At 41.8% G+C, this 12,315-nt stretch overlaps 1 protein-coding gene across 3 annotated transcripts in view; it reads left to right on the top strand.

The window, feature by feature from the left end:
• Positions 1–1,877: 1,877 nt before the first annotated feature.
• Positions 1,878–12,315, top strand: part of ANKRD28 (ankyrin repeat domain 28) — a 202,150-nt gene continuing 191,712 nt past the window's right edge. For all 3 annotated transcript variants that reach the window (XM_045037635.1, XM_045037633.1, XM_045037631.1), the window contains exon 1: positions 1,878–2,279. Coding sequence is in view for 1 of the 3 variants with exons in the window: in XM_045037633.1 (XP_044893568.1) it covers positions 2,253–2,279 (27 nt within the window). In the remaining 2 variants the exon portion in view is untranslated. The remainder of the gene's footprint in view (positions 2,280–12,315) is intronic.

The raw sequence follows: 12,315 nt of genomic DNA, 5'->3' as shown, positions 1-12,315 counted from the left end.
GACTAAGAACTATGTTGGGTATAGCCTGTGGGTAATTATTTACAAAGGTGACTTGTAATCACAAAGTAGTCTAGTAATATCATCACACTTTTGTTTTGGAAAATTCAAATGCTTTCACAACCTAACTCATTCACACTCACTGAACTGACAAGGAGTGGCTGAATGACAAATAATATCTGCTGAAGTTATTGAAGTATAGGGGAGTGAGATACTGAAAGTAATACAAAGCAAGAATAGTTTAGCTTCCTGTTTAGCCTCAGCATGATTGCTACCTCTTAGGAGAATCTTTCCATTTCAAGCAGAAAATATAATTTATGATGAGGATTGTTAATTTTAGATAAGAAATTGTTTCTATGGAATCAAGGCATTGATATGTCATAGAATATTGGAAGGATCATACTATTAATCAGCAGTGTTCTTCATTTTGCACTCTGATATTTTCATTTTCTATGGGGCTAAAGATAAGCTTTTTGTTTTAAGCACAGCATTATTATAAGCTGACAGTCCTGGCATAGGTCCCCTTTTCTGACTGCCACTAGACTCAAATCGATCCTCTAAATACAGTCCGTCCCAAGAGACACAATTGATGTCGGAAAAGAGGACTTTTTTAAACCGAGCCTGACGTCACACATTTGTGCTCTAACCATCTGTACCTTTTATTAACCAGGGGCTGGAGCCGCCCAGGCGGACAGACACAGGCGCACAACAGCCTTCTCCCACACAAGCCTGGAATGGCAACAGTGTGCTGCTGCCTTAGAAAGAAAAGCCGTTTCAGAACTGTGGGGTGGCGTGGGGGTGTGTGTGTGGCAGGGTGAGGGAATCATTTCTCTTCTTCTCCATCCAAGGATGCTATTTATTGGAAATCCAGCACATCTTTTATTATTTTTTTTTTCAATTGATTTCTCTCGAGTGGGAGGCAAAACCCTTCAGATGCGAGAGAAGAAAAGGAAAAAAAAAAAAAAATGCAAGCCGGGCAGGAGGATTTTGGAGAACCACAGCTTTGCTTCGGATTGGGACTACAGGCAGAGAAAGACTCCAGCCAGCGTCCACAACCTGTTTGGCCTGCAAAGATGCCGCTGTTCCGCCCCGAGCGCAGCATCGCTCCCCTTCCCCTCCCCCCTCCCTCCGGCTCCGTGCTGCCCCTGGGAGGGCGGCAGCCCCCAAGAGTCACCTCTCACTCCCTGCCGTGCCCAGTCCAAGTCCGGAGGGGCGTGTGCTGGGGAAGAACACTCCTTCTCCTTCGACGCGCGAGACCCCGGGAGTTTACGCTCCCCTGTAGCCCCCTCCTTCTGGCCTTGCCCACAGTCCCCGAGAGGGCAGCAGCCTCCTGGTGAACGCCTCTCCCCCCACTCGTGTGACTCCTTCTTCCTCCCCCAGCCCAGGGGCGCATTCTCACTCTCCCTCCACGTGTGCGTCCGGTTCGCCTCTCTCCCGTCGCAGGAAGGCAGCAGCCCCCAGGTGCCCACCTCTCGCGCCCCTTCCGGCCCCTCACCCAGTTCCTTCAGCGTCCTCTAGCTTTGGGGAGCGTCCGCACTCCGCCTCCACGTGCGAGCCCAGGGCCGTTACCCAGCTTCCAGATACTCCCCCCCCACCCCCGCGCCACCTCTAGCCAGGGCTCCGCCCACCGCGCCCGGGGCGCGCGCCCAGGAGTACCTGGCCACCCCTCCCCCGGCTTGGCGCCGCTCCCCTCCCACCTCCCCCGCCCCGCGCGCAGTAGCTCGCAGCCCACCCCTCGCAGCTTCCTTCTCTCCGCCCCCTCCCTCTCCAGGAGGTGGGGGGGGCACGAACGGGCGCGGTGGCGTGGCCAATGGGCGCTCGGCTTACTCTGGCCTCTCCCCCGCGCAGCCGCCAATCGCGGCGGGCGGTGGTGGTAATATTGTGGAGTGGAGTTTGGATGCCGCCGCTGCCGCGGGCTGGAGCGGCGCGGCCGCGGGGGCTGCCAGGGTATTTCGGGAAGGGGGCGTGAGGAGGCGGCGGCTGCGGCGGTGGGCGGCTGTGGCTGCGGCAGCGTGTGGAGGCAGCTGAGAGAAAGAGAAAGAAAGGAAAGAAGAGGGCGGGGGAGTACTCAGGAGGAGGCGGGACCGACCGGGCTCCTTACCTCTCGGTAGCGGCGGCGGGCGGCCCGGGAGGCGGCACCGCCCCCTGCCCGCGGACTCCTCAGCGCAGCCAGCCGCGGACCCGCTGGCTCCGGGCAGCGACCGAAGCTACGGGGGCGGAAGCGGTGGGCCGGGGCGGCGGCGGAGGCGACCGCCATGGCGTTCCTCAAACTCCGTGACCAGGTAGGTGAGGGGCGGCGGGGCGGGATCGCGCCGACCGGAGAGGAAGGAAGGGAGGGAGGGCGGCGGGCCAGCTGTGTGGGCCGCCCGGGCGCCCGCTCGGCGGGGTGGGCGCGAGGGAGGCGGGGTGCCGCCCCGGGGACTAGCGCGCTGAGGCCGGGCCGGGGACCGCGGGCGACCCGCCTGTCAGCGAAGCATCGGCCGGGTGAAGCCCACGTGCGGCTGGGGGGCTCGCCGCCGTCTCCGGTCGCCGCCGCGTGAGGGGCGGGTCCCGCGCTGGCCGCCTAGGCGCCCGCGCCCGGCGCGCTGCCGGGTGTGCACCTCCTCTCTCCTGCCAGGTGAGGCTCGGGCCTAACAGGTGGCTTTCCTCTGCCGGGCGGGAGCGGTGCTGGCGGCCGTGACCTTAGGTCACGACCTTGCTCGCCTGTTTGCTTCGCCGGATAGTTTGAGGCACGCTCCCTCCGGGTTAAAGTCGGTTGATTCTGCTTCGCGACTAGCTATTCAGCCTGCAAGTTCCTAGACTTGTTTTCTTTTGACATTTTGTGCACCATTTTGGTTACTTTTCTTGACTTACGAAGAGCTGGTCGAAGAATACCTGAAGTGCCGAAAAGAGTAGTGACTCTTTCGCACTGAAGAAAAAAATTGTGTCTAGGAACGAAATGGCAACTATATCAGAATGATTTGTACACCTGAAAATATGGAAATAAGGGTAAGAAGGCTTTCAGGCGGTGCAGAGGCTTCCAAACATTTGTGTCTCTTTAAGGAGAGGGAAATTAACGTATGAAATTTACCGAGAGGCAGTAGACGTAATAGTGCTGAGAATTTATTTTTGCCATTTGTTTTTTTTTTTGAACAGAAGGTACTGGGCAGATTTGAAGGGAAAGTAACTTACATATACTGGGAAACTGTTCTTAAAGTGAGTACCCCTTTTTCAGAAACAATGAGGAAAAACTTGAGATGTCTTTTTAAATATCATCTCTTAGTGAATACTGTGCCTTAAATTCTGAATCTTGGTATGATGAATTCTCATTTCATAAATGAATTTTGTTTTCTTTTTAGGCCGTTGGCTTAACGCGTGTATCATTGGGTATCAGGAAGGTTTTAGCTGGTGTTAGCATCGTCAGGAATGATACTTTGAAAAACTCTCCTGTTCAGTGAAGTTTATACATTGTATTTCAAGTGATAGAACAGCATTGTCCATTATGATTGCTACTAGCCTACCTGTGGCAACATAAGATTTAATTAGTTAAAATTAAATAAAATAAAAAGTTCATTACTCTTAGTCTTGGCAGCCACATTTCAAGTGCTTGGTAGCCACATGTGGTTATTGACTGTGGTATTGGACAGCACAGATACAGAACATGTATATCATCAGAAAGTTCTATGGGATAGCACTGTTGAAGAATAACAGGTAAAACATAACTAATTCCTGTGTAATCAAGTCATGATATACTCTTAAAGGTGTAAAATTCAAGATCTAGATTCTCTAATCTTTACCAATCTAATGGCACTTTGTGCTTCCCTAGGTTATAGTTGAAGTAATGATTGATTTTTATTTTGTTTCTAGTCCTCCTTTTTGAAAACGTTACTTCTGCGATTTGGATCATAGCGTGCATTAGGAATTTGGTGAACTTTTAGGAGATTATCTCATTTTATTCACCATCAGGTTTAAACAGAAACAAGATTATGTTTTCAGATTGACATAAAGTCTACTTGCACCTTTGCATTTGTGTATTTAGGAATTGGAATTATGAAATAATTGTGATGCTTCTCCAGTTTTATATAGTATCTGTTAATACTCAGTGGTGGTGATGATATGTAAAATGTCACCTGTAAACTTAAGGCTACTTGGACAAGTTAATGAAGTGACATAGCTCAGACGGGAAGAACATTGAGGTTCACCTCTAAACTACAAAGTAATTGACTCATCTGGTCTCTCTTTTGGAAGACTTTGAGAAATGAGTTTGATTTGCCTTTGAGAAATGAGTTTGATTTCAAAGGGAATAGCCGCTTTTATAAGTCATCTTGTATGTTGATATTTTATTGGCTATTAGAAATGAGAGTAAAAATGAAATGGAATACAAATATAATTTTAACCTACATGAAAAACAGTTCAGGTAGATGCATTATTTTATTTGGGGAAAAGGAGCTGACAGTGTAGATAAGTACACATAATTTTAAAGCTGGAAGATACTTAACCTAGCATTTAACTCCGTCCTCATTTACATTTGGGATAGGAAATAGTTCAACCTACTTTTTTTCTATTATTGCCATATTTACCTTGTATTTTGTTCTAGCTCTGCAAATACAACTATTATAAGTAGAATCTATTAATGGATAGGAGTTGTTCTTTGTGTGCATAAGCATCAGGTGGGTTCTAGATGGTTTAAATATAAAATCAGTGATTAAATAAAGCAGTTTGTTTTCATGTCTGGTAAATCTGGATAAGACAGCTTTCCCCCTTTCCATGGCAATACCTAATATGGGGGTAAGAACAGGATCGAGTTTTCGGTTGGACACCAAATCTGATTGTACTATTGCATTCATGAATTGCAATTATGAAGCAATTGGGATGCTACTCTGGTTTTATATAGTATCTGTTAATACTCTAGTGATAATATGTGAAATGTCACCTGTGAACTTCAGGATATTTGGACAAGAACTTGGACTAGTGCATTCTTTGTTAGTAGATGAAAATAATTTTTAATTGTAAATGAGGCGAAAATTGTTTTCTCTTTGAGGACTAGAAACATGAACTGTCCCCTCGATTTTTTTCACATTAAAGTGTTTATACAGCATGAATCTCTTACAATTGTAGGATTTTATTCAACAGGTATCACTATCCAGATTTTTATCTTTGCAGTTAGCAAAAATGTAATCATATGATTATATTTAAATTAAAAAAATATATTTTTCAGCTTTATTGAAATATTGACATATAACATGTAAGTTAAAGGTGTACAGTGTGATGTTTTGATACATACATATAATGCAAAAGGAATACATAATAAGGTTAGTTAACACCTCCGTCCCCTCCCACAATTACTTTGTGTGTGTGTGTGTGTGTGTGTGTGTGTGTGTGTGTGTAGATAAGGTCTACTTTCTTCACAGCTTTGAAGTTTGTGTGTGTGTGTGTGTGTGTATGCATGCATGCACATATATATAATGCAGTATTGTTAATTGTAGTTGCTTGCTGTACTTTAGATCCCTAGAACTTCTTTATAGCTGGAAATTTGTGCCTTTTGGCCAATTACATAATTACATTTTAATTTATCAGCAATTACATTTTAATTTATCAGAAATGATTCATAGTCTGCCCTCATAAGAGAGAGAAGACTGTCTTTGTTCAGACTGTGTAGGGTAACAAACTCACAATTGAGAAGCTAAATGGTAACTGGCCCTGGCTTTAGCACCTAGAAGATAGTAGGGAGTGATGGCGATCATGGCAGATAGGAGCAGGTATATTAGCTGCTGCTTATTAGCTCCAGGACATTGTTACTGTGCAGGTGTGCCTACTATTTTTAAAATACCAATTTTCTTTAGGAAGTTAGAGATCAGATACTTATGAAAAAAATCTCTCTATAAGTATTGGTAGGTAAGTTGGTAGTTACCATTGATTAAAAAGTTAAAGCTGTAGTTTTACAAATAGGCTGGTAGGGGACCAGTTTGCAATCATGAGTTTAGCTTAGCTTGAGAAAACAAACTACAAAATAAGATTCTTATTTTTTATTTTTATTTTTTTTCAACGTTTATTTATTTTTGGGACAGAGAGAGACAGAGCATGAACGGGGGGGGGGGGGGCAGAGAGAGAGGGAGACACAGAATCGGAAACAGGCTCCAGGCTCTGAGCCATCAGCCCAGAGCCCGACGCGGGGCTCGAACTCACAGACCGCGAGATCGTGACCTGGCTGAAGTCGGACGCTTAACCGACTGCGCCACCCAGGCGCCCCAAGATTCATATTTTAAAAGAGCAGTTTTCTTTCAGATAAAGTAGTTAGAATGGTCATAAACTTAAAAAAAATAAGATGTAATGCATATACCATAAAAGTCATCCTTTAAAGTGTACATTTCAACCAAAGCAATTTTGAGGGGGGAAAAAAAAAGGCTGGAGGTATCACAATCCCAGATTCAAGATGCACTGCACAGCTCTAATAACCAAAACAGTATGATACTGTCACAAAAGTAGATACATAGATCAATGGAACAGAATAGAGAGCCCAGAAGTAAACACTTGCTTATTTGGTCAATTACCATATGACAAAGGTGGCAAGAATATACAATGGGTAAAAGACAACAACAAACAAAACAAACAAAAAAACAGAAAAGGCAACCTACTCAATGGGAGAAGATATTTTCAAATGATATATCTAATAAGGGGTTAATATCTAAAATATATGGAGAATTTACACAATTCAGCATTGGGGAAAAATCATAATCTGATTAAAACATGGACAGAGGACCTAGGTAGACATTTTTCCAAAGAAATACAGATGGCCAACAGATACAAGCAAAGATACTCCACATCACTCATCATCAGGGAAATACAAATTAAAAAAAACAGTGAGATATCACCTACACCTGTCAAAATGGCTAGAATCAAAAAGAAAAGAAACAAGTGTTGGTGAGGATATGGAGAAAAAGGTGTGCTGGGAACGTAAATCAGTGTAGCTACTGTGGGAAACTGTGTGGAGGCTCCTCAAACACCGCCACCCACACACACACACACAGAGGAATATTAGTCAGCCATAATAAAAGAACAAGATCTTGCCATTTGCAGCAACATGGGTATACCTCGAGGGTATTATGGTAAGTAAAATAAGTAGGCAAAAGACAAATACCATATGAATTTCACTTACATGTGAAATTTGAAACAACCAAGCAAACAGAAATCTGAAACAGTCCCATAAGTAATAGGTGGTTGCCTGAGGGGAATGGAGTGGGGGATGGGCTAAAGGGGATGAAGGAAGTAGGAGCTACAAGCTTCCAGTTACAGAATGCATAAACTACAGGGATTTTCATACAGCATAAGAAATACAGTCAGTAGTATATAATAGTATCATATCACAGTACCATCATTGTAATGGTAGCTGCACTTGTGACGATCATAGCATGATGAATAGAGTTGTTGAGTTGCTATGCTGTATATCTGAAACCAGTGTAACATTGTGTGTCAGCTGTACTTCAATTTTAAAAAAACATTCAATAAGTAACACCCCCAGAAAAGTGTGCAATTCAGTAGATTTTAGTATAGTTGCAAAATTGTGTAGCCATTAGCAGTTACTCCCCATTTTCCCTTACCTCTAGCCCCTGGGGAGTGCTGATTTACTACTTTCTGTCTTTATGAAGTTGCCTATTCTGGATATTCATATAAATGAAATTATACACCATGTGACTTTTTATGTCTGATTTCTTTTACTTAGTATAATATCTTTAAGGTTCATCCATTCATGTAGTATGAATCAGTTCATAAAATTTGTATCATATTAAAGAGTTTCTTTTAAAAATTTCTGTACTTTTATGTTGTTTTATTGCTTCTTGTAGTGTGCACATGTATAATCTGGGATGTTTGTTTCTATTTTTTGAATTTGTTTTAAAACTGGAGTTAGACTTTGCAGTAGCACTAAAGGATAATAGTTTTTATATTTGGATTATTTTTGTGTAGGAGCCATCTTTGTGTTCTCTTTTGGGTTAATGGTCATTAGGTAAGGATTCTTGATATGTTGAAGGGTTTTTTTTTTTTTTTTTTTGAGCAGGGTTAGCATATATCAATAAATAGATATTGAATGGGTGAGAATAATTTGACTGCTGTTTTGGATAGTTAGTATGCTCTCACTTGATCAAGTATCTACTTAGGGTAGAGCATTTTTTTGACCTTTCAGTAGAAAAAAAAGATGATCCTAAAAAAAAATCTTATAATTAGGGGTACAGAATATGTGAAATGCATGAAAAACACTGAGTGCTTATATATCCAAGTATTCTCTATTGAGTGTTCCCTTGCATTGTGTTGGAGACTTTGGGGCACACAAAGGTACAGTAGCCACCATCTCTGCCCTTAAAAGTCTTATTGGCTAGAAAAGGAGAAATGATACATAAATGCACAGTATCTGAAACACTTCACCTGAAAGGGTTTATAGAGGTTGAAGAAAGCATATGGAGCATGTTATTTGGAAATGTATTTAACACTTAAAAAGTAAGTGTGTCTTGTGTTTACTGGGTTTTTGATGCCTTGTATAGTAATAGAACATGTAAAGTTGTAGAACATAAAAGATGTAGATAACATGTTTCAGAATTCAGAACGGATCAGGTGATCTGGTTGTAGGTGGAAGGAAACTTTTATGGCAAGGGAGGTATTTGAGGTTCACAGGAAGGATTTGTTGAAAGCAAATACTTGTGAAGGAAAGCAACAAGAGAGAACTATGAAGGCAGGCCAAAAAAAGAATACAGTATATCTGTCTGTGCTGGGGTACTGAGGAGATAGATCTGACTGGTGTGGATAGTTGGAAAGGATGGGAGATAGATCAGCTAAACTAACAGTGACTACATTGTGAAGTACTTTGAATACAAGATTAAGAAGTTTGGACTTGATTGGTAGTTGAGGGAAGTTCTAATAGGTGGGCTTTCTTTTTTTTTTAAGTTTTTTTTTTTTTTTTCAACGTTTATTTATTTTTGGGACAGAGAGAGAGACAGAGCATGAATGGGGGAGGGGCAGAGAGAGAGGGAGACACAGAATCCAAAACAGGCTCCAGGCTCCGAGCCATCAGCCCAGAGCCCGACGTGGGGCTCGAACTCACGGACCGCGAGATCGTGACCTGGCTGAAGTCGGACGCTTAACCGACTGCGCCACCCAGGCGCCCCTAGGTGGGCTTTCTTAATCTAAGGTCTGTGAAGGGCTTCTGGAGGAATATGCATATATGTACTTAAGAGGTGTCATAACTTTTATTAGAACCTGTGAGGAGTCCACAACACCCACAAGTTAAATAGCCACTATGTTATGGGTTTTAGAAGAGTGGATTATAGAAGACAAACAGGAACACCCAAGACCAGTTAGGTGGCTACTGCTATCATTCAGAACATATGTAAAACATTTTAGTGCAAGCCAAGCACGTTAAGTAATAAGCAGAAGTTTGAATGGGAATGAGTATATCTTTAAAGGATCCTCATAGCTATATTAATGACTCACTTAAGTATACAATTAAGAGTGTCTTGTATTTATATGACACCTGACAGGTTTTTGTTGCATAGTTCCACTAGGGTAAATTAAATATGAAAATGCAATTAATGTTGATTATGGTAGTAAAAAAGAGCAGATAATCTAAGTGGTTAAATTTGGGTTGTATTAGGTTTTCTTTCCAGTATTGTATCTTATTTCCTTTTTATTTTTCTAGTCTAATGTAACATTTGTATTCAGTGAATACACTCAACCTGGGTTGAAGTGAGACGCTCATGGAGACAGTTTTGTGCCTGGGAAGAATACATTAGGGTAAAGTCTTTTTGTTCTGGAGATTGTATTCTGTGGACAGTTCACATCAAACACACACAGTGATACTGAATCATATAGTTATACAGTGCTTCTCATTTAAAGCAAATATTAATGAAATCTTCAGTTACTTTAACCAGTAATGTTTTAAAATGTAACGGTACGTTGGTATACAATGGTTAAAGGTACTCAAGTACTTCAAGTTTAATTTCTACTCCTACTCCTTGGTCCCAGTTCTTAGTTAAGTGATTCATCCACCTTCCTTATATGATACTGATTTTTTAAAAAAGGGTTCTTCTGGGTGCACCTGGGTGGCTCAGTCGGTTGAGTATACAACTCTTGATTTTGGCTAAAGTCATGATCCCAGGGTTGGGTGATTGAGCCCCTTGTCAGGCTGAGCGTGGAGCTTGCTTGGGATTCTCTCTCTCTTTCCCTCAACCCCTCCCCCCACTTGTGTGCATGCTCACTCTCTCTTTAAAAACAAAAATTAACATTAAAATTGAAAAGAATGAAGAATTCTTCTCTGTGTATACTGATTGGCATGCAAGGCAAAGTCTGGGTAGAACTACTACTCCCACAACTTTAGTGAAAAGTTCATTTTGCCTAGTAAATTTAAGTTCAAATTCTTAATTGTGACGGTTTATTTAAATTTATTTATTATAAACTTAAAGGTATATCTTTTCTACTCTTAAGGATTTAAGGGGGCGCCTGGGTGGCGCAGTCGGTTAAGCGTCCGACTTCAGCCAGGTCACGATCTCGCAGTCTGTGAGTTCGAGCCCCGCGTCAGGCTCTGGGCTGATGGCTCTGGCCCAGAGCCTGGAGCCTGTTTCCGATTCTGTGTCTCCCTCTCTCTCTGCCCCTCCCCTGTTCATGCTCTGTCTCTCTCTGTCCCAAAAGTAAATAAACGTTGAAAAAAAAAAAAAAAAAAAGGATTTAAGAACACAGATAATATTAAAACATACAGCATGTGACAGTTAAAATATTTAAAAATGAAAATCAGAAAGCAGTTGCTTATGAAATATCTACTTGTTCAGAAGCCTAGAATGAGAATTATTATAGTTTATTACTACATTTAACTTTATTTCTTGTTACCTAAGGTACCAGCCTTCCCCCCTCCCAGCTTTGTATCTTATAATAGGAAGTATAAATTAGTCTGGAGAGGCAGTCTTTTCTCTTGCATCATTTTCTGGATTAAAAAGTTTGATAGCCTTTTCTTTTTTAAACAGCTTTACTGCAATATAATTCACACCAATTTAAGTTGTACAGTTCGGTGATTTTTAGTATATTCACAGAGCTGTATAAGCATCACCTCAATCAATTTTAGATCATTTCTAGTCATACTGAAAAGAAACCTCTTATCCCTAAACTATCATTCCCTCAACCCCCCATCCTTCGTAGCCATAGACAACTGCTAGTCTGTCTATTTTCTGTCTCTATATATTTACCTATTTTAGTTAGCATGTTTGTAAGGCTCATCTGTATTGTAGCATGCGTCAGTATTTTTATTGCTGAATAATATAATATTACATTGTATCATACCATGTTTTACCTATCCATTCAGTAGTTAATAGGCACTTGGATTATTCTCACTTTTTGGCTAGTATGAATGATACCACGAGAACATTTGTGTACAAATGTTTTTATGTGGACAAAAGTTTTCATTTCTCTTGGTGCTTAGAATGGACTAGTTGGGTCATATGGGAACTCTATAGCCTTTTAAGGAACTGCCAGACCATTTTCCAAGAGTGGCTGCACCATTTTACATTCCCACCAGCAGTGCATGAGGGTTCCAGTTTCTCCATATCCTCAATAATGCTTATTATTGTTTATCTTCTTTCATTGTTTAGTCATTCTAGTGTGTATAAAGTGGTATCTCCTTGTGGTTTTGATTTGCATTTCCCTGATGGCTAATGTTGAGCATCTTTTCATCATAGCCTTTGCCCAGTTTTTTAAATTGGGCTATTTGTCTTTTTATTGTTGAGTTGGAGTTCTTTAAATATTTTAGATACAAGTCCCTTATCAGATATATGATTTGCAAAAAATTTCTCCCATTCTGTAGGCTGTCTTTCTGCTTGCTTGTTAGTATTCTTTGAAGCACAAAAGCTTTTAATTATGAAGTCCAATTTGTCTGATTCATAGGGTTTTGACTAGGGAGCCTACGTGGGTAGGGTATGCAAGAAGAGTTGGCTTGAGGGTGAGATGAATTCAGTTTTATATACATTTAGGTCCTAGTAGAACAGTTAATTGGAAAAGTTGTTATAGGAGGCAGTTAAATGTGAGGCTGGGCTCAGAGAAAAGTGTTTTCAGTAGTAATAGAGGTGAATGAGATCACTTAATGGGAAAAGTTCATGGCCTAGGAGAGTATAATGGAGGATATGGAATGCGTGGAGGAAAGGAAGCTTGAGAAGAAGCTACCAGAGTTAGGAAGAGAGCCTTGAGAGACTGATCACGGGCCAGAGGAGGGAGGAATTTCCCAAGTTGTACCTGTGTTGTTCTCTTAGGCACAAAGTCTTGATTTTTTCATCACTTTTCAGGTTTCTTTTTATCCAGCACATTGTTGTA

Source organism: Felis catus, chromosome C2 (assembly GCF_018350175.1).
Source record: "Felis catus isolate Fca126 chromosome C2, F.catus_Fca126_mat1.0, whole genome shotgun sequence".
NCBI classification, from domain to species: domain Eukaryota; kingdom Metazoa; phylum Chordata; class Mammalia; order Carnivora; family Felidae; genus Felis; species Felis catus.
The sequence above is the reverse complement of the archived record's forward strand: the minus strand, read 5'-3'. Positions and strand labels throughout refer to the sequence as shown.